At 40.8% G+C, this 22,837-nt stretch overlaps 1 protein-coding gene across 1 annotated transcript; it reads left to right on the plus strand.

Moving 5' to 3' along the window:
- Positions 1–286: 286 nt before the first annotated feature.
- On the plus strand, positions 287–22,607 carry WNT8B (Wnt family member 8B). The gene is made up of 6 exons (XM_055299862.1): positions 287–354; positions 19,023–19,056; positions 19,842–19,980; positions 20,842–20,967; positions 21,710–21,852; positions 22,062–22,607. The coding sequence occupies exons 1-6, from the start codon at positions 287–289 to the stop codon at positions 22,605–22,607; spliced, it is 1,056 nt and encodes a 351-aa protein (XP_055155837.1).
- Positions 22,608–22,837: the final 230 nt, after the last annotated feature.

Raw genomic sequence — 22,837 nt, forward strand, 5'->3', positions numbered from 1 at the left:
CCTGGAGTGTTCTTTTGATCGACTCAATCTTTCTCTAGCACTTGAGTTCTGATTGGCTGAAGGACTTAGAAGGGAAAAAAAAAACTTTAATTAAGTAGATAATCTCTTCTTTGGAAGTTTGGCAGCTCCATTTCACCTCCTCTTAACTCTGTTTGGGATCGCTTACACACCAGGAAAGTTGGGGCTTGAGGGGAATTCCATCCCATTACCACGGAGGAGTATATTTCCCCATCTTGTCTGTCTCCCAAGTTTTTAGAATTTTCTATCTCTGCTACTCCAGAGGATTATGTTGCTTACGAAGACTTCTGTGTGCATCTTCCTTTTCACCTGTATCCTCCGACTTGGCTACACCTGGTAAGTAACCTGGACTCGTACGTGGAACTGAGACTAGGTCAATGTATGTAATATATGGTAGAGAGCTCTTTTCATTTCCCTAAATGTAGAAAGATTTGGGATCTCTCCTAGGAAAAACTGTTCTATAGAGTAGAGGCTCTTCCTAAATTTATGGCTGATTTCAGCAAATCTTTAGGACACTGACCAATAAAGTAAAGATTTAAAAATAGATTAATAAATTGCTGTAACACAAATAATTCTAAGTAGTTTTGGGGAAAATGGACAGTACCCCCCCCTTCTCTATAACCAAATCCTGATATCAGCATTGTGGAGAAAAGGAAGGTGGTTCAAAGCAAGTTCTACTGTGTTTGAATCTGATGAGATGAGGTGAAGGCTGGAGACAAAATGCAATGGAATCTTATTTACTTTGCACTTTCTGACTTAACTTTACTTTTTGCAGAATATTCCAAGTAACTGCTCACATCATCATGTCTTAGAAATAAAAATTAGCTTGATCTGTTGAGTTAGTATTGGGTTAACAAACACATTTTTAAGTGAAATATTTTAGGAATCTAAACTTCCTACAATTTTATTTAATGTATACAATTCACAAACATTTCTAAATTACTCAGAAAATGAGGCGATGTTGTTGAAAGTGTTTTGGAAACTATAAACCACCTCACAAATGATAGATGATATTATTGTCAGTTTTATTTAGTTCTTGGAAACCACATAACGTATCTGTACATGGAAATGTTAACAAGTAACTACGCAATGAGATACAGAAAAAAGACCTGGGAAGTGCAGGTTACTAGGGTATGTGGAGTTTTCCCCCCAATTGAGATATATAAGCTCAGTCTCTCTCTTTATCAGTTTGCATTTTGACCGTCTGTTTAACCAAGGTATGAATCCAATTGCTACATAAACTGTCAAGGAAGCAAGGACAGGGATTTCTTTGCTGAAATCAGCTTCCTGTGCCAAAAGTATATTCTTATCATGAGTATAGCCGTCTTTATTACAGAGTTGGTAAGAAATACGCCAAATTTATATAATGATTGGCAAGTAAAGGCAGTAATTTGCAACACTTCCAATTACAAAATGAACCACCAAATAATTGGTCAATTTTTAATTGGCATTTTAATTAAATATTTCATGTTTTAAAAAAGTCTTTTTCCCCTCATGAGAACAAAAAGACAAAAGAGAGCAGAGACTATTTCAGAGCATTTCTACTGATGCTCATGGTATTCTTCAGCTGATTCAGTATCAGCAAAAGAGAAACACGAGATTCCTTTCCCCAGTCACCAGGGCAGTGTGAAGAATTGTTCTATAAAAAATACCTTTACTGTGTGTTCCTTCCCTGCTGGAGGGGGTCATGTTCATTTCATTCCGATACTGACACAGCCACAGTGAAAGGTGGCTGGGTTGCTTGTCTGTCCAAATTCAAGTGTCTGGATTCAAAAAGAAAAAAGAAAAAGAGATGTGAAAGAAAGTTCTAATTTGAAAACAGGGTTTAAGAACCCCTTCTCGTCTTGCCTGACTTTAGAGGAGAAAATGTACAAATCTCCTGTATAATGCAATTAGATTTTAATTGCTTTTTCTCTATAAGCCCCAATTTGAATTAAACATTTGTACTTTGACAAGAATCTGTTTTTGGTAGCATTTGAGGAGTGATTTTTAAATTTAACATTAACTCTTGATTATTCTTATAATGGAACTATCAGGGTTCTGCACAAGGTCATCTTCCCCTTTTGTGCCACGCAGAGAAATTTGACCAACCACAGCCTTTCAGATGTTTCTCTTAATACTTCATTATCAACCTTTTATGTAAGGACCTCAAAAGCATTTAACAAATAGAGAACCACAATTTCTGCTTGGCTGTTCAATTGTAGGCTTGCCTGAAATTACTGTCAAAAAAGTCCATCAACAGAAAGTCTTGGGCTGGAAAGGAGGAAATAAAGATGTCACTCACTTACAACATGCAGTTTTACTGGGGTTCTCAAGGCAAGATGACTGGAAAAAATTTTAAAAAGGATTCTCCACCATTTCTTCTTATTGGAACAATTCTGCAAATTATCCTTTAGTAACTTAAGAAAAATATTTTCTTTGAGTTTGCTTTCCTTAATCCCAACGGCTCCCCCAAAAAAAGAATGGGAACGCGTGATACAGCCAAGCAGATGGTGATGGTTATAATGGTGGCCAGAGATGAGCCAATTTGACTTTTCATCTCCAGTACACTCACTCATCTGGCATGAATGGGCCTAGAACGCATTTTTCCTTAACTTTTGCCTGCATTTTATTTCAAATGATGTCTCATAATGATCCTAGGTTTTCTCCAGTTCTGTCCATTTCTCTTCTCTCTCTATCTCCCTCCCTCCCACCTCCACCTCACCTGCCCAATTTGATGACCAGATCAGAAGGATGCACTGGAAGACAGAGGTTAACTATGGCTCTGCTCTCATTCTTTACAAAGATCACTGCTTCTACTTATTTCCAAAGGATTTAAACAGAGTCAATTTCTTTTCTTCAGTGGTACAAGAATTTATCACAAATCTTTGGGTTTTAAGGCAGCCTTTAAAAAACAGTATTCCTTGGTTCTGTACATTTATGTATTTAGAGTAACCTTTCTATGAATTTCTCTGAAATTTCACCTGATAATTACTTGCAGAACCCCTGATTAGCAAGGGCTTCATGTAAGGGGGTTGTCTTGCATCCACACTCTCTCCGGGCATCTACAGTTAAAATTATTGTTCTCGACATACATGTGCTACTATTTTTTCCCACTAACAGATACAAAAAGAATAAGTGTAATCAAGTGAGGATGCACTAACTTTTGTTACATTAAAAAAAATTCTCATCCTCAGAGAGGCTGGGAATCTCCGAAGTTAGGGAAATAAAAGGTAAGTGAAAAATTGCTTTGGAATGTGGAAAATAATGTGCAAATATCATAATTACATACTATTAGTTTCTCTGATCAATAAATTCATAACCCATGAAAAAACTTGGGATTCATGGGGTAACTCTGAAGGGGATTAGGTTAGTAGCTGCACTGTTGGAGGTCCTTATAAAGGCTTGAGACATGATCACAGAAGTTTAATTTCCAGTTTTGTCATTGATTTGTCAACAACTTAAGCCCTACATTTTTGCTTTCAGAGTCTCTATATTTCCTGCCATGAATAATAATGATTGGTTAGCTAATAATAGTCAATCAGTTAATGATATTTATTAGTATCATCATCATCATCATCATCATCATCATCATCTACAAAGGCTAAGAGGTCCTGAGAAGAGACAGCTTTTCTTAATGAAACCAGTTTGTATAAGCAATAAGGCAGATGCTCTGTGACACATGTTTATTTTGTGTGTGTGTGTGTGGATGACAATATGACACAAAGAAGGATCTCCTTTTGTGATACTATGTAAACAGTGATATTAAAAAAGGAGTTTCACCTAACTCTGGGAAACGAAATAGGGGTGGTGGAAGGGGAGGTGGGGGGTGGGTGACTGGGGACGGGCACTGAGGTAGGCACTTGATGGGATGAGCATCGGGTGTTATTCTATAAAAAGAAAAAAAAAGAAGGAGTTTCAATCCAAACGCTCTCTCTTCCATGGAAAGAGTTTACTTTTTTCTCTTTTTCCCAGCTGGGACAATTGGTTTAATGCTATATATTGGGCAATGCTATTTTCTCTTGGGACTATAAATACAAATCCCTTTTTCCTGGGCTCCATTTACTCCTAGCTTTTTTCTTTTCCAATTGATAAGATCAAATTCTCTTTCATCTACTGGGTGTTTACTATTATTAAAATCAGGACATTTAGGAGGATCCCTGGGAGCCTCATTGGTTTAGCGCCTGCCTTCGGCCCAGGGCATGATCCTGGAGTCCTGGGATCGAGTCCCACATCAGGATCCCTGCGTGGAGCCTGCTTCTCCCTCTGTCTGTGTCTCTGCCTCTCTCTCCCTCTCTCTCTCTCTCTCTGTGTGTGTGTGTGTGTGTGTGTGTGTCTCATGAATAAATATATAAAATCTTAAAAAAATAAAATCAGGACATTTGGATGAAATGTTTTTCGGCTAAAAAATTCCAAAGATTCCATAAGAACCTTACCATTTACTCATCTTTGAAGACTTAGTTTAGGTATTCCCTTCTCCTGGAAGTCTTTCCAGGGTAAATTAGCTACCTCTTCTCTCTGCCCCCATTATATCCAGTGGCAGGTTAAGCCATCGTGGCACCTAATACATTTTATTGGAATTCTGCCTTTGAATCTGTCTTCTTCACTAACCCAGAAACTCCTCTAGGGTCAGACATCTTGCCTTATTTGTCATTGTGTCTTTTATGTGAAAATGAAGCAAAATTGTAATAATGGGTAACTTGCTATATAGGCAGGCACCATTCCAAGTGCTTTACAAATCCTTATACCGATCCTCAAAGTAGATACTATGGTCATCTCCATTTTATAGGCGAGGGAACTGACACCCAGAGATCTTAAATAACTTGGCAAAATCACCTAACAACTAGTAATGATCCAGGTGGCATTTGAACACAGAAAACATGGTTGTCAAGGCCCCATGCTGAACCACTATGCTCACTGATGAATGTGTTTTGAACTGAACTTTGCATACAAAATATTTTACATAAGGGAAGAGCCATGATAGGAAACTTTAACCTTAATTTAAGCTCAGACTTTTCTTAAGTTCAGCAACTTCTGTAAGTGGGTATCAGTTCTCAGAAGTAGAGCTTTTTCATATTTTATAGTTTAAAAGTAGAAGTTTCCATGGTTTACTTAAGTCCTTACTTCTGTATCACCATAGTCTTCTGAAAAAGGGTAACTTAGGATTAGCTTTAGCTCTGCCCCATATCCTGGGACAAAATCTATCTCAGGAATAATAATAAAGTGAACCAACAGTTAGTATATGTTCAGTCTGTAACTGGCCAAATACACAGAGCTTGTAGCAGTAAGACAGGAATTTGAATCTATAGCACTCACAGCTTTTACCACTAAGCCCTCCACCTTCAGACAGGACCTTGCTTTGTTTTCCCTGCCCACGTTTGTAGCTCAGGAGCCAGAACACTGGACCACTGACCTTTCTGGCATGCCCATCCCTCTTTCTCTGGCATTCAATTCTTCTGAGGATTTTAATGATGTTAACAGTCTGATACACATTTAGAAGTCTGGCATTAAGAAACAAAAGCTTATGTTAAAAAATATTAGTTCTGTTAGCTTATTTAAATTATCTCTTACACTTATTTATCCAATAAATTTATATTATTTCATTCTATTATTTCATTCATCTCACTTCAAACTGTCTGCAGACTCTTCTAATTTGGAGTACATATGTAGAGTACTGTCTTTTGCTAAAAACCTCAAATCACCTGTTTTTGTTTTTTTGTTTTTTTTTCATTGTAGTAGGTTGTGCTTGTTTGGAGATCATTCAGAAAACTATCTGTACTATGTGCTTCTGATGTTCTGATGTTAAGATTTTATGTATAGCAGAAGAAAGCTAGTTCTGATGATATTTTCCTAAGGATAAAGACTCGTTATTATAGCACATCTTAGGATTTGCGGGAGTCCAAGAATTATTGTGGTGTCCTCCATTTCATTGTTTTTATGTAACAGCTTTCAAAGAGACACTTGGAATCTTTAGAGCTGTTTTGCCTTTTGATTCCCCTTACATTCAAAGTAAAAGTCAGTGGCAAAAACAAATTCCCCAAGAACCCTAATTCAAGCACGTGACAGGCAGATGTAGTGAATAAACATACAGTGTTGGTCTAAAGAGGAAAGAAAGAAAGAAAGAAAGAAAGAAAGAAAGAAAGAAAGAAAGAAAGAAAGAAAGAAAGAAAGAAAGAAAGAAAGAAAGAAAGAAAGAAAAATAACTCTGTTCTGTCTCCATCAGAAAGGCAGAGAATTCATAGGCCTTGAAGAGAGAGGTCAATATAATTTTTCTTAGGATAAACCCTTGCTTTTCAGAAAGCAGATTTTTTATCCTAAGTAAAAGACTAGCCTGGGGGAGACTGAGCTCAATTCACATAAATAACATTCCCCATTGCTTGCCACTAAAATATACCTACACTCTGAGGGCCTCTCAAAAGAAACTACCATTCACTCTGGACAGACTCTCCAGTCTCATTATAAGCCAAACTTTTATGGCTTGTTTTTCTCAATCTTTATTGTAGGCCCTTGTTATTGATTGTATCATTTCTTTGTATGCTTCTAAGGTCAGAGTTATTTTTAAGCCAAGAGCAATCAGACCATAAAGGAATCACTTAAATTCACCATTACCTGACCAGTCCAAATTCAGTTTTGGTTGTTTCCCCAACTTCATCATCCCCTGGAACCAGCACTGTATGAGGCTGTGTTCCAGTCATCCTCATAAGGTCCTGTAAGTAGGCCAGTAGTTCAGTCTTTCTGTACCAATTCATAGAGGAAATCCTTAGGTTTTCTAGGCCACGCTTAAACGATCCTGCATTGTGAGAAATTTCCTCTTCGTTCTCTTTTGTTGCCATAAATCTCAGTCATTTTCCTTTACTCAAGTCCTCAGGCTCACCATATCTGACTTTAAAGATTCTATTACACACCAGTAGCCAGGATAATAAATAGTGAACCATAGTATCCTGTTTGACATTTCTTCACGTTAATCCAAGGTATCTGGTGGAGCCAACATTGTATACATGGTTGGTTCAGAAGTAGTTCATTATTTAATTTTATGTTATGGAAAATTTCATTTTTTCTTAAAGATTTTATTTATTTATTTGAGAGGGAGAGGGAGCATGAGCAGAGGGCAGAGGGAGAAGTAGACTCCTGCTGATCAAGGAGCCTGATGTGAGGCTGGATCTTAGGCCTCTGGGATCATGACCTGAGCCAAAGGCAGATGCTTAATTGACTGAGCCACCCATGTGCCCCCAAAATTTCATTTTTTTCAACAGAGAGAACAGTATATACAACGGACCCCCTATAACTCTGCTTTAATAGTTATCAACTGCTAGCTCATCTTGCCTCATCTATACTTCTGTAACATTTTCAACTACATATCTTTCTCTTTGTTTAAATCTTCCAAATACTACCAGGGTTCAAAATTGGAAGAAGAAGAATAGGAAAAGAAATCTCCTATCTTGTGTCTGAGAGATCTAGAGTCAGTGATTAGAGTGACTCTTGGAGAACATCATATATATATGGCCAAGTGTCCTTGGTGAGAAAAATCAAGAATAAAAATTAGTAAAAAAAGAGAAAATTCATTCAAATATATATTTCAGTTTATTTCTGTTTGAGCTGTGGTTGATTAGCAAAGGCAACAGAAGTTGATAGTTGCATTGGATTGAGGACAGATCATTTTTACCTTCTATTTAGATTTAGTTCCATTAAATAGTAAAAATGATAAAGTGCCATAACTTGTCAATTTCTCACCTTGAACTGTGTTCACTTGTTTTGTAGGATAATTCTTAGAGTTACCATATACACATATACACCTATCTTCTTGATCTGAAATAAACTGGTATTGTATCCATCAATGCAAATAAGAACAGGAATATTTTCTAAAGTTCCTTTCTACAGGGACCAAAGTAACAAAATCAACAAACAAAACAAAATTCTCTGCCTCCATAACGATCCCGGAAGAGGTTCCTGTAATCCCAGGCTTTCTAGGAATAGTAGCTTGAGCTATTCCTTAGCAGCTTTCCCTTAGAGGCCACAGAACAGAGAAAGCGTACAGCCTATTCCCAGTTAGAATCCTCATTTAAATGCTAAGTGTTGAAGTGCTTTTTTGTAGCTCAGCGTTTCTCAGCCATTTGTTACAATACAAAAAGAAGGAAGGAAAGACAGCCTATCACTTTATAAAATATCCTAGAATACAAATGACATTTTAGCTTCAGAGGAAAAGATTGTCCTTTCAAAATTTGTGATTTGCTCAGGAAAGAATCTGCCTAGGATTGTTTTATAGAGATCTATGATACAGAGTTGTCCCATCAGCTATTGCCAGGAATTATTGGCATGGCCTGGATTTGAGATGTGGAATTTTATTATAAATTTTAATATGACTACTACTAAAACTGGTGCATCTGCTTAACTTTTTTTTTTTTAGCTAAGTGGTTTACAAGACTTTTATAGTATATTTTAGGGCACTACATTTAATGATATGGAAAATTCATATTTATAAAAAAGTTTGAGAATTATTTATAGGCCTGAATTACCTTGGAAGAAAGAGATATAGATATGAGAATAAGACAAAAACTACATGTTCTTTAAATTTTTTTATACTTGGGGATCCCTGGGTGGCGCAGTGGTTTGGCGCCTGCCTTTGGCCCAGGGCGCGATCCTGGAGACCCGGGATCGGATCCCACGTCGGGCTCCCGGTGCATGGAGCCTGCTTATCCCTCTACCTGTGTCTCTGCCTCTCTCTCTCTCTCTCTCTCTCTCTCTCTGTGTGTGTGTGTGACTATCATAAATAAAAAAAATAAATTTTTTTATACTTAACTTTAGAAAAAAACACGTGGCCCCAGTCTTCACTGCAATTACATCTTTCTTTCCTTTCAATGCCATCCTTCCTCAGTGAGTCTACATTGGCTGCTTTCATTTCATAACTGCTCATTTGCTGTAGTCTCATTTCTGTTCCTGAAATAGATCTCTCCACTCATATCACCTTTGTCCCTTTGGGCAAATTTTTAAATAGAAGGCAACTTATCTTTGAAATTCTGGATATTTCTCTTCCTTTCAAGACTTCAGATATCTGTGCCTTCTACTTTCTAATCCCTTCACCCAGCTAAATGGGAAAGAACCTGATTTCAATTATTTAGACTTTACAATGGATAAGAATTAGTCCATGCTGTTCACTCCTTAAAAAATTTTTACATCTTAAATTTAAGTTTTTCTAATTGTACAACGAATTGCTCTTAGCTTAAATATCCTTGGGTATTATCGGAGGGGGTTAGCGAAAACTTCAGACCAATGGGATATTATTTCACAGTGATCAGTAAAGTTTGCCTTCTGTGTAATTGTGTGTGTGTTGGTGTGCATGTGTTCTGTGAGTCAGATGCTGTAGAAGATGGAGAGAATCGCATGGAAACTTGCTCAGAAAGAACTTCTTTGGGCTCTCTCTGGCTCGAGACATCTTGTGAGTTCTAGGTGAAAAGCTGGCTGTCACACATTCATTCTAAGAGAAGTTGCTTCACTGAAGCACCTTCTAGTTACAGCTCCAGGCAGCTCCACCACTCTGGATTCTCCCTTTAACTTTTTTTTTTACCCCTTTCCCATTCTCTCCTCATGCTAGATCACCAGACAGAGATTAGCATCTGCATTCATTCACTGCCACTTCTCTTTTTCCCCAGGCTATTCCCCCCAAGTTGTAATCAGATGGTCTCCCCTGAAGTAAGCCAGCTAGAGTTTCAGGATCCAGAGACTCTCTATGGACCTCAAAAGATGAGATTAAAGGGTAGGGAGAAGCCAAACCTATTATTCAAAGACTTGTGAGGAAAGTGAAGGGAGGGTGCCAAACAAACAAGGGGACCAGAGTGCATGGATATGAAAGTTTTGGGCCCTGAGAGGAAAACACTAAATTCTGGAGATTCACATTCAGTATTTTACTTTTTAAAATTATGGCAGTGGGGTGGGGGTGGTAGGGGCAGTGCATCTGGATGGCTCAGTGGGTTAAGCATCTCAATGTCCTGGAATGGAGCCCTGCATTGGGATCAAGTCCCTGCTCAGCAGGGAGTCTGCTTCTCCCTCTCAGTCTGCCCCTTGGCCCTCTTGTGCTCTCTCTCCCTCTCTCTCAAATAAATAAAATCTTAAAAAAAAAAACCTAAACAGGTTTTAAAAAATATGTGTGTGTGGAGAAGGAAAAAAGGGAATCCTAACTTAAATCTAAGCTACTACATTAACCACTGGGATTCTAATGTATCAGGGCACACTTGGCAAACTAGAAGCTTGCAAGAAGCTTGCTGCATGGAACTGGGTTTTTTACTGGGAAAGGATCCTTATACTGAGGGGAAATAGAGTCCAGCACAGGAACTTGACCTCATAACAAGGTCTGGTCATGCAAAGGAAGTAAATCTGAAGATAATATGGTGTTTGGTACTGCTGGTCCTGTGTCCATCTCTGTCCCAGACTATATAGAATCAGGCATGTCTTCTTACCACAGCTGCTAAACTGCTAACTATACAATGTGATGTGCTATAGATGGCCTCACGGGCTATGCTGGTTTGGAAAACATCCCCAAATAGGAAGAACTTGTTAAAACTAATTGGACAGCAGTTTAAACTGCTCAGCCACAATTAGACATAACTACCAGAGGGTGGGAACTTGCAATTTTCTGTGAACTTCCTAAAGTGGTAAAATAAATTCCTTCAAATTGTATCAAAGAGGAGCTTTGAAAATTAGGGTGTATGGATCTATGGATCATAAATGTTAGGTAAGAAAACACAAAGAAACAAAAGAAACTTGGAGACTTTCCAAGAACTAAAAGAGAAGCTATGGTATTTGTATTTGGGTTGATCCAAAGTCCCTCCCCTCCTGTCCCAGATCCCTGGGAAAAATTTTTGCTGGTGATCAGGCTGATTATGGAATAGGCAATTCAGGGGGCAATATAGCTCATGAGAGAAGCTGCATAATGCTGGAAGCTGTGGGTGTTTGAGGAGCTATAGTGCCCTAGATCAAAGAATTTTGAATTGTGGTTAGAGTGTGGCTGATTATATCCACTGAGGTATTGCATGGTTATCAATGGATAGAGCAGAGAAGCAATGCAAAAATGACACAAAAGTCCACAGGACTCTGCTTTAGCATTACCCATAGCTTCAAAATACAAATGTATCCGAATCTGGGTGGTTGTTTAACAAGAGATAAAAAAAATTTAGTAATTAGGAGAACAGCAAGGACTTAGACACACACTGAAATGAAGGGGCAAGAACTTGTAAATGTTGACAGTAGAGGAGCCAGGCAGAAGGCAGTAAAAACAGAACAAGAGGATGATTTAGCTAACCAGCCAAATGGGGGAAGTGACAGCAAGAAGGTATGCTGAAACATTATCATGAGAGCTGAAAAGGAATGATAGAGACAGACCATTTCTCTCCCAACTTCTTACTGTGGAGAAATTATCTTGGGAGAAGGATGAGTGGCATTAGAAGCTTGTAGGAAAAAGTACAAACCAAAGACTGAATTACAAACTCATCGATGACAGTGAGTTGATGACAAGAATGTGGAGGTGGTCTAAGAATAAAAAATCATAGCTATGGCACTGAAGACTTCCATGAATGGGGTAGTTAGCATGTTTCCTAGAGGATAGCTGGCCCCTAGACAAACACTCAGAATCCTTGTGGGCACATTCCACCCCCAAAATATTTTATTCCTGGTATGAAAAAGGTAAACATAGACAGGTCAGTTATAATTGCTAGGGGAAAAACATAGTACCAAGAAAAACTGCAGGGAAGGAAAGAGATACCCATGATTTTAAGGCTCAGTGCAGTCAGAGACCTGGCTCATCAAGGCAGTGACCAGAGAAAGCTGTGAGAGCTACCAAAACCAGAAGGTACTCCACCCAGAAACAAAACAAGAGAATGTCCACCAATTTGTTACTGTTAAAATTGGAGCAGCCATTTTCTAGAAGACTGAAGCAGTATTTTAAGATTTCCAAGCCCTCTGTTTATTACTTAGGTATTAGATGCCTGTTCTCCCTCTGAACCAATGTTTCTCAAAATAGACTCTGGGGGTCATCTTAGGAATGTGTTTATTGAGATTCCTCCCATCCATTTCCCCCATCACCACTGCCCAACAAGAGTCTCTAGAACTGGGGCCCAAGAAACTTGATGTTTAATAAGCTCCCCAGAGGATTCTCATGGACTCTACCAACTAATCCATGTGGATTAATTTTCAAATGCCTACACTGAAGTCTATTCTCCAAGTCTCTGACATTCCAGATCATGTATGTATGTATGTATGTATGTATGTATGTAACATTTTATTTGTATATACTTTTATACTTTATATATTTAAATTATAAATGTATTTCTATATAAGTGACATTTTATAGACTTACATTAGTTTGCAAAGAACCATGGCAGGGAAGTCCTATAGACCCTTTCTCCAGCCTTTCCAGTGTTAATATCTTATAACTATAGTACCTCTTCCATAAAGCTTATTTAGACTTGACAGTTTTATAAACACCAAAGTATGCACTCCATAGACTGATAGAACACTTTAAAAAAAAAAAAAAGCCAAAGCACGTCTGACACCAAGAGACAGGAGGTGGGAAAAGAATCCAGTCCTGTCTAGGCCAGGCATTATGACCACCTGATAGTTAAAGGGAATTGGTGGAGCATGATTTTTGCTTACACCCTTGACCACTGGGACTCACAGAAAGGCCAGGAGCACATCTGGGGAGATGTTTTCACCAAATCCACCTTCTTCAGACATCTGGAGACAGGAGCTGGGCTAGCTTCAGTCATAATCTTATTGAAGAATTGTCCTGCTTATCTGGCCAGACCGTAGCCCCATCTATTTGCTTTTGAGTCAATGGAAACTGCCAGATCCCAAGGTAACAAAGAGTCTTTCCTCAGTCAGAAAGTGCACTGGTACTTATTTCTTTAGGGAATTGTTACAGGGATGGAAGAGGTCCAGTGTGGGTAAATCAACAATAGTCAGTGTGCGAAGGCCAAGGATATTGCTCTTGAGTGGACAAAGGCAATTTTAGCATGAGGTCACTGAAAGCTAAAGCCAGAAAAGGTGTCAACAAACTGTAGTTGATACTTTTCTTAATCACCCATTTCTTCGTGAGGATGGCACCCTTTGAAAGGAGCACCCTTTGAAGGGGCTCCAGGCTGGGCCCACCACTTGGATTCTGCATATGTGGGAAGGTTGAGAGAATTGGCAGGGCTGAAGGCTCCAGAAGCTTATCTAACTGAGTGATTATGGAGTCTTCCTAGGATAGCATTCATTCTAAGGGAAGGGAATCAAGAAGATCCAGAATGAAGATTGTCAAAGTGTAAGCAAGCCCCTCAATTTTAGTCCAGCAAAGGAGGTTGGAGGGTAACTAGGAGAGCATGTTACAGGCAAATCCTGAAAGAACTATTTTACTAAAACTCTATAAGACCTTGTACACAAATGGCAGTTTTGACACCTAAGTGGAAAAGCAAAACTCTAAAATGGGTTAAAAAGACATTTGTCCCTGTATTTTAAAAACTTAATAGTTGTTTTAAGAGAAGTTAGGTTCACAGAGAACTTGAACAGAAAGTATAGAGCTTCCACAAATCCTTCCCTTCCCCCCTACACATTTTCCCCATTATTAACATCCTAAATTAGTGTAGCACATTCCTACCTTTTATGCATTGAACCCGGCCTAAGCAGCAACAGGCCCTCTCCAAAATGTGCCCAGGGGATGTGGTGGTACACAGATAAAGCAGAGACAAGGCCTGGTAGATACAGGTGCCTGTCAGACATACAAACAAAGGGAAGGTTGGAACAATGGAAGAATGGAAAAGCAGCAGAGACAATGTAATTAATATTAACTGAGTTTGTTTATGAGTGTGTGCAAAACATCACTAAGACCTCGAAGAAATACTAATCAAGAACTTTTTGGGGATCAGGAGTACTGGATTAGCAGGTGGAAATAAGAACAAGAGAAATATGGGTTGTAGAAAAGCATAGCAGTGAAGGAATACATGCTCCAGAATCACACCGACTAGCTTCCAGTCCTGGCTTTACCACTTAACTAGCTTTGTGATGCTGGCTAACCACTGTATATTTTAGTTTCTGTTTCTGTAAAATAGAAGACATGATAGTTTCTACTTCTACAGTTGTGACAATTACATGAGCTTAAAACATGTGAAGAACATAAAGCATTTTGTGTGAACAGGATAAACATCCAGTAAATAGTACAGTATCTACCCCATGGGGTTGCCTTGGAAATTGAAAATGATACAGGTAAAGCACTCTTTCAGAAGAGACATACTCAAATGTCAGCTATTATTGTGTGACAGAAATTAAATTTTATATATCAGTATATATAGGAAGACTGTCAAAAGGAGAAGAAACAATCACACAATTTTTATTTGGCAGTATAAAAACAAAACTGCAGTTATTTATGTAAATTGCTTACCACTTAGGTCTAATTACTAAGAAGTACAATAACAATTACACATATCATTAAGTGTGTGAGACTGAATTCGCTAAAACTTTTGATTATAACACCAACCCCTGTGTACATATGCTCAGCGTTCACTGTCGTTGCTCTTGTGGTATGATCATCTGCTAATGTAGCAATGGTCATCTGCTCACAGTGTTAGAGAATTGGGAGCACTGGTGTGCCAGATGTCCTTCTCATATCCTCCCCTAGATCTTTTTCAGTCCTTATTATCCTACAATTTTCTGTTCTTTCTGATGATCCTCCCTTCCATCCTTTTTTCAAAACCCTATAATTCAATCTGTTTTTAAAGAGCACTTATTTTGTTCAAGGTATTATAATAGGAGCTGGGGGGGATACAAGGATAACTAACCTCTACTTACAGTCGAGTATTAGGGAATAAAGGGAAACCTTAATGTGAGGCAGAAGAAAGTTGCTGTGAGTCTTCAAGAAATGCTGGTTGTGGTTTTTGAACTAGATACTTCTTTAAACATAAGTAAGATTTTATACAGAATTGACTATTCTGGACATTTTATATAAATCGGATCATACGATTTATGAAGCAGAGAAATAGGATGGGGGGAGTTGTAATTTTAAATAGGATGATCAAGGAAAGCTTTAGGGAAAAAGACACACTGGATTTAAAGGCTGAATGCAGGTGAAGAAACAAACTACTTGGACATCTGAGTAAAAAGCATTACAGGCAGAAAGAGCAGCAAGCGCAATGGCTGGTGGCTGGAGGGTGCCTGGTATATTGGAGGAACAAGGAGACCCATGTGGCTGGAGCAAAATAAGGGGAGAGTAGTAGGAGATTAGGTTAACAGGAGCCAGGCTGTGTAGGATTTTATAAACCATGCTAAGAGTTTGACTTCTGCTCTATGTGAATAGGAAATCATTAGCGGATTTTGAGCAAAAAGTAGCAAAATCCGATTTATATATATATTTTTAAATTTGTTTATTAGGGCAACTGGGTGGTTCAGTGGTTGAATGTCTACCTTTGGCTCAGATAGTGATCCTGGGATCAAGTCCCACATCAGGCTCCCCATAGGGAGCCTGCTTCTCCCTCTGCCTGTCTCTGCCCCTCTCTCTGTGTCTCTCATGAATAAATAAAATATTTTAAAAATAAATAAATAAATAAATAATCTGTTTATTTATTTGAGAGGGGGAGGAGGGGCAGAGAGAATTTTCAAGCAGACTCCCCACTGAGCATGGAGCCCAATGTAGGGCTTCATCTCATAACCCATGAGGATCATGACCTGAACCAAAACCAAGTCAGGTGCTCAACCAACTGAGGCACCCAGGCACCCCTGATCTATATTTTAAAGGGACTGTTCTTTTTTTTTTAAGATTTTATTTATTTATTATTTGACAGAGAGTGAGCACAACCTAGGGGAGTAGCAGGCAGAGGGAGAGGCAGAAACAGGCTCGTCACCAAGCAGGGAGCCTGGTGTGGCTCAATCTCATGACCCTGGCATCATGACCTGAGTTGAAGGTAGATGCTTAACAGACTGAGCCACTCAGGTGCCCAGGACTGATCCTTAAGTGGAACAATCATTTTGAGGACAAAATGTGGGAGGATAAGGGTGGAAGCAAGGAGAACAGTCAGTAGGCTTTAACAATAATCCAGGCACAAATGGAGTGTGTGGCTATCTCAGTAGAGCATGCAACTCTTGATCTTGGGGTTATGAGTTTGAGCCCCACATTGGGTGCAGAGATTGCTTAAAAATAAAATCTTAAAAACAAAATCCAGGCAAGAGACAGTGATAGCTTGGACCCAGTGATAGCAGTGAAGGTGTTGAAAATTGATTACAGTCTGAATATAATTTGAGCTGGAGTTGGCAGGATCTGTTGACAGAATGAATATGGGATATGAAAGAAAGGAGCCAAAGGTGACTCCAAGGTTTTTGTCTGACAACTAGAAGGAGGAACTGTTCCTTAGTTAAGTGGGGGAAGACTACAGAAGGGGCAGGTTTGGGATGGTGGCAGCAAAGGTCAGGAGTTAAATTTGAGATGTATTACGTTTGAGATGCCCATTAAACAATGAAGTGGAGATGTCAAGAATATAGTTGGATATGCAAGTCTGGAGTTCAAAAAAAGGTCTGAGAATTGTTAGGAGGGTAAGGCACAAGCCTTGTGAATGACACTCAATCTGTGTACTATCTTCTGCAACTGTCCATTTGGGGAATGGAAAGCTTGTACCCCATCTAAGAGCATGCTGACTGTACCATGTTCTATAGAGCTGCCTCCACCTGGTAAACAAATTTTATATCTTTCACTCTTTGTTACCATCTTGCCTTCAATCATAGAACTGTCCCTAGGTAATACCCGCACAAACACTTAAATTCCTTCCTCTTTGGCTCTCTTTTCACTTCTTAACATCACACACTCAACTATGCTTTCTGTAATCCATATTATGCTTTACTCCCCAATAAAAAAAAATGTTGCCATTGTCTCGTTAATTAAGAACAAGATCCTGTGATGTCTGGGTGGCTCAGCGGTTGAGTGTCTGCCCTCAGCCCAGAGCTTGATCCTGGGGTCCCAGGATTGAGTCCCGCATTGGGCTCCCTGCATGGAGCCTGCTTCTCTCTCGGTCTGTGTCTCTGCCTCTGTGTCTCTCATGAATAAATAAATAAAATCTTTAAAACAAAACAAAACAAGATCCCCCTCCTTAGGTGTTCACAAGGACATACAGTTATTTTTAAAGTGAGATATAGTCAACATATCAGTTTCAAGTATACAACAGAATGATTCTATATATGTACATACTACAAAAATGATCATTACAGTAAGTCTAGCTAACATCTATCCCAATTCTTAATACTGGATAGTCTGGATATGAGGAAACCAGTCATAATGGTTCAAATATGTCTGCAAATAACTCTGGGGTTAACAAAGGTTAATTAATGGAAATGTCCACATAAGGCCTACAGTCTTGTCCCATGGCAGGTGTTCAATTAAATCCAATTGATTAATCATTTCAGCTCAACCAGCAGATCATACAAATCTTGACATATAGGATCTTGAGGAAAGAATTCTCTACTGTCTCCCCCCATGGCTCCCTGTGATTCCAACTTAGTATCCTCTCACAGGGTATCTCTTCCTCCAGGCTCATGGTAAAGCTTTCTCTTTTGTCTGCCACCTGATTTTTATTTTGTTGCTATTTTCTCTCCTGACACTCTATCCTCTTGAATGGGAACTAGCCTCCATCTGGCCTGGTAAGGTTCAAAAGTCTTTGCAAATTATGCCTAACATAAAGATTGCTTTTATGAGCTAGAGCAAGACTCTCTGGCGTTATCCCATTATAGCTACACCCATCCCCTGTCCCTAACCCCTGGCAACCACTCATCTATTCTCCAGCTCTATAATTATGTATTTCACAACTGTTACATGAATAAAACCATGAAATATGTATCCTTTTTTTAGAGACAAAAAGGGAGAGAGCATGAGTGGGGGGAGGGGAAGAGGGAGAGAGAGAACCCCAAGCAGGCTCCACACCCAGTGAGAAGCCCTACACTGGGCTTGATCTCACCACCCGGAGATCATGACCTGAACCAAAATCAAGTCGGACGCTTAACTGACCAGTCACTCCAAAGTATGTATCCTTTTTAAATTGGCTGTGATCACTCTGTATAATTTCCTTGAGGTTCATCCAAGTTATTGAATGTATCACTGAGTAATGCTCCGTGGCATGGATGTACCACAGTTATGGAAAGATATTTGAGGAGTTTCCAGTTTGGGGGTATATAATGAATGCATTGTTATAAGCATCCATATACAAGTTCCTGAATAAGGATAAATCTTCATTTCTTCATTTATCCTTATTCAGAAATGCTAACTTGAATGGCAAGTCCATTTCTTTCAGAACTGAAATAAACTATTTTCCAGAGCCAGATTATTTATTTTTGGAATTTAATTATCAGTTCCTAGAAAGACATTCTGTTTACCTCTTTCTGATTAGAGAACTATCCTTCTAAGAGTCCTATAGAGCCAGATGGACTTGGATTCAATCCCACTTTAATCACTTATTAGCTGGGTGAGCTGGAACAATATATTTACTTTTTTTGAGTCTCCAATTCCCTACTTAAAAAATAGGAATAATGGCCAAGACACTAAGAATTTAATAAGATCAACATGTAAAATCCTCACAGTAGAGTGTCTGGTACAAACTAGTGAGTTACTGCTCTCTTTTCCCAACCCATGGCAAAATAATGATTACATATTACTCCTGACATTTTTGGTATTTGAAATTTTAAAAATCAAAAGAAAACATAATTTTAGCTCCTTTTTTTTTTTTAAAGTAGGCTCCATTCCCAGGTTGGAGACCGATGCAGGGCTTGAACTCACAACCCTGAGATCAAGACCTGAGCTGAGATGAAGTCAGACCCACTGAGCCACCTAGGCACCCAATGTTAGCTCCTTTTGTACATATTCTATTAGATAAATTATCTTTAATAGATTCTTTATGCACCATTTTTCCTTGGCAAGACCATTTTCATTTCTTCCTATCAATTATGTTTACTGAGGTAATCCTTATAATGTTTGGCAACAGAAATGAGTTGGTATATGCCCATTATGATCTGTGGTTTTTCTCTTCTAGGTCAGTGAACAATTTCCTGATGACTGGTCCAAAGGTAAGAAAAAAAAATCCTTTGATTTATTTGAATTTCACTAACTTTAGCTTCTTGACTGAAGACTATACATATCAATTTCTTTTCATTATATCCACATTTTTTATTAGCTGTGTATATTACAGAATGAAAAACCATGCAGAGAGAGGGTTAGAGATGCACCCAAAAGAACACAGCAAACTAGTGTCAGGGCCAAGGCAAGAACTCAGGAGTACTGATACTGAACTTATGGACAGAATTTCCAGAGCCAGAAAAGTCAGAAGCCTTTCCTGGTGTCAGGTTGCAGCCACACATCCTTCTCAGTGCAATGGCAGGACACAGTTTTCCATCTTTAAAATGCTGGAATTGTATTCTATGATCCCTCAGGACAGTTCCAGTCTCAAAATGTTCTTTTTTAAGACAGTAATGGGATGAGAACAGCTTAAAATCCATGAAGTATGTATTTGGTCTCATTTTGGAGAGGTAAAATAGTATAGTGAATAAAGGCTAGTGAGGTCTAGAGTCTGGCAATACTGAATTTCATTCCTACGGTTATCATCTGCTAGCTCTGGGACCTTGAGCAAACTGCTTTACTTCACCTCTGTAAGCTTCAGGCTCCTAATCTATAAAAATGGTACCTATTTCATGAGGTTATTTGTGATGTTAAATGGGACAGCATATTTAGAGTGCTTACTCGGTCATTATTTTAGGAGGGGAAAGTGGCATGAAAAGAGATGCTTGGCCACTTCAGGGCAAATGCCTCCCAAGTTCAGCTGGGAGTCTGAATTTTGACCCCTGTGTTTCTGTAGGCTTACCTGATCTATTCCAGCAGTGTGGCAGCTGGTGCCCAGAGTGGTATTGAAGAATGCAAATATCAGTTTGCCTGGGACCGATGGAACTGCCCTGAGAGAGCCCTGCAGCTGTCCAGCCATGGCGGCCTTCGCAGTGGTAAGGAAAGCCTTGGCTACAGTTCCCTGGACCCCCTGGCCACAGGTTAGAGCCCAACTCTTCAGGGATGGCCCCCTGCTGCTTCTATATCCATATTCTAGTCCTCACCTGGTCTCTACTCTCAGGTGATCTTGTCTCTGGGATCTTCTCTGTCCCTTCTCCATCACCTCCTTCCTACTTATAAAGCTTTTCTTTCTTTCTTCCCAAAACCCTCACTGCTCAGTGAATGGACCTTGCCTCATCCCCAACCTTAAGCCATCCTTGGCCTCCCAGTTGGCTAAAGGCTTCCTCACAATATAAAAAGCATCAGGAGGTAGGTGGGGGTATTAATTCTTCAAGCCTCTTAGCCCTCCCTTCAGCAGCTCAGCGGAGAGGTACAGGATGAATGGGGACTGACTTGGACACCAGATTCCCAAGAAGAAGATAAAGAGTGGCCATGCCACGAAATGAAATAGCTGCCAATCAGTTCTTTTCAGGACTAGATGGCACGTGCCTCTCAGGCTTTAGTATTTTAAGAAAAAAGAAACATGGGTTCTTTACAACCTGGCCTTCAGATTCATCTCCTTCCCCATTTCTTCCTCTGGCTATTCACCACCTAAGTCCTTTACAACCATGTATGTCAACAATAATCCAGCCACCTAGTCAATGTGTGACCTGAAAAGATGGGAGGGGAGAAGCATAGCACTGAGACCAAGGCTGGAACAGACCATGGAAGCAAGTAAGGTATATTATAAGGGTGAGGAAACAGGATGGAGCCGGAGATGGAGAACATAATGATGGCATTAAAGGCAGATAGCATGACTGGTACTTCTTTGAGTTGCAACCCCTCCCTCTAACTCACCCATCTTTGGTTCCTGCCAGCTAATCGGGAGACAGCGTTTGTACACGCCATCAGTTCTGCTGGGGTCATGTACACTCTGACTAGGAACTGCAGCCTTGGCGACTTTGACAACTGTGGCTGTGACGACTCCCGCAATGGGCAGCTGGGTGAGTAGTAGTACTGTGGGTTGCCAGGCCAGGCCAGCAAAGTTCACTACGCATGAAAAGTTTGGTAAGTAGTTTGATGAGGTGAAGAAGAGTTGTATTCTTCTAAATCTGAAGAAAATCAAGGCCAACCAGTTTAAGCCGAAACCCTAGAGTGACAAACTAGGCTCAATGTAGCTTGGGGCCCTCCTCTCCCAATTGAGTGGTTTCCTTACTTTAAACACGATAAAGGAACAACACCCTGTGGCTTCAATTCTGTTACTCTCTCAGAATAGAGAGAGTATTATTCCATATTGCCTGTCCCTGTTTCCTTCCCACTCCTTACCTCCTCTGTCCTCTTGAATCCTCTCTGTCCTCCAGCTCAATTTCCAATTTGTTTGTTAATATTATTTCCATTGTGCCTCTCTCTCCTCCTCAATGCTGGCACTTTCCCTTCTGTTTTCCTGCCATTTTGTGGACATCAATCGTTGATCAGGCATATACACACTCTGCTCAAAGGCCAGCAACAGGGGCATGGCACTGGCAGCTTGCAGAGAATCCACTCTGCACTACTAACCTCGTGGAGTCCTGAGCAGGGGATTGGCTGAGGCTGGAAGTGGAAGTGCAAAAGTGGCCCAAACAAATCTAAGCTGAAACTGATCTGGAGACAGGGCACTTGCCCAAGGCCAAACTCAATTAGAAACAGTAGCCCAGGAGCCCAAGCTCGCCTGTTCAAAGACCTTTCCTCCCCTTGCACTCATCCCAGGTGGCCAAGGCTGGCTGTGGGGAGGCTGTAGTGACAACGTGGGCTTCGGAGAGGCAATATCCAAGCAGTTCGTCGATGCCCTAGAGACAGGACAGGATGCCCGGGCAGCCATGAACCTGCACAACAATGAGGCTGGCCGCAAGGTGAGTCTTGTAGCCCTTGGGGTTAGGCAGCTGGCTCCATCCTCTACCAGCCCTAGGTGTGGACAGCTCTTCAGTTCATTTAACAGATTGGAAAAGCGAGGGACAAAGCCCGTGAGCCATATGGACTAGCTAGACGCCTCACAACCCCCCCCCAGGCCGACTCCCCACCACTTAGTCCCTGGCCAGCTCACTCCTGGCTCTCTCCCCAGGCGGTGAAGGGCACCATGAAACGCACGTGTAAGTGCCACGGTGTGTCTGGCAGCTGCACCACGCAGACCTGCTGGCTGCAGCTGCCTGAATTCCGCGAGGTGGGCGCACACCTGAAGGAGAAGTACCACGCAGCTCTCAAGGTGGACCTGCTGCAGGGCGCTGGCAACAGTGCTGCCGGCCGGGGTGCCATCGCCGACACCTTCCGCTCCATCTCCACGCGGGAGCTGGTGCACTTGGAGGACTCCCCGGACTACTGCCTGGAGAACAAAACGCTAGGACTGCTGGGTACTGAAGGCCGAGAGTGCCTGCGGCGTGGGCGGGCCCTGGGCCGCTGGGAGCGCCGCAGCTGCCGCCGGCTCTGCGGGGACTGCGGGCTGGCGGTGGAGGAGCGCCGGGCCGAGACCGTGTCCAGCTGCAACTGCAAGTTCCACTGGTGCTGTGCCGTCCGCTGCGAGCAGTGCCGCCGGCGGGTTACCAAGTACTTCTGCAGCCGCGCCGAGCGGCCGCGGGGGGGCGCAGCGCACAAACCCGGGAGAAAATCCTGAGGGTCTCCTTTCTCCCCACCTCTCCCTCATTTGTCCTTGGCTTCTTTTAGAGACCCCAGTAATAGAGGCACCAAGGGAATGCTCCCCAGCCCCCTACCCTGCCCTGCCCAGGGATCCCAAGAAAGAGAGACGCTGCAATCTCTCCAGAGCTCTCCACTTTCCAACTCTTTCCCCCAATTCCTCTGAGATCTCCTCAAACTCCATCTGAGTCATCCTCATAGTCCACACTT

This window comes from Nyctereutes procyonoides, unplaced genomic scaffold (genome assembly GCF_905146905.1).
Source record: "Nyctereutes procyonoides isolate TBG_1078 unplaced genomic scaffold, NYPRO_anot_genome, whole genome shotgun sequence".
In the NCBI taxonomy this organism is placed as follows: domain Eukaryota; kingdom Metazoa; phylum Chordata; class Mammalia; order Carnivora; family Canidae; genus Nyctereutes; species Nyctereutes procyonoides.

What these genes read in the sequence shown, in the direction of transcription:
- WNT8B (XM_055299862.1), top strand. Translation starts at nt 287, where the DNA reads ATGTTGCTTACGAAGACTTCTGTGTGCATCTTCCTTTTCACCTGTATC. An exon ending in CTCCGACTTGGCTACACCTG is followed by an intron (nt 355 to 19,022) that starts GTAAGTAACCTG and finishes TTTCTCTTCTAG; the next exon opens with GTCAGTGAACAATTTCCTGA. An exon ending in CTCCCGCAATGGGCAGCTGG is followed by an intron (nt 20,968 to 21,709) that starts GTGAGTAGTAGT and finishes CACTCATCCCAG; the next exon opens with GTGGCCAAGGCTGGCTGTGG.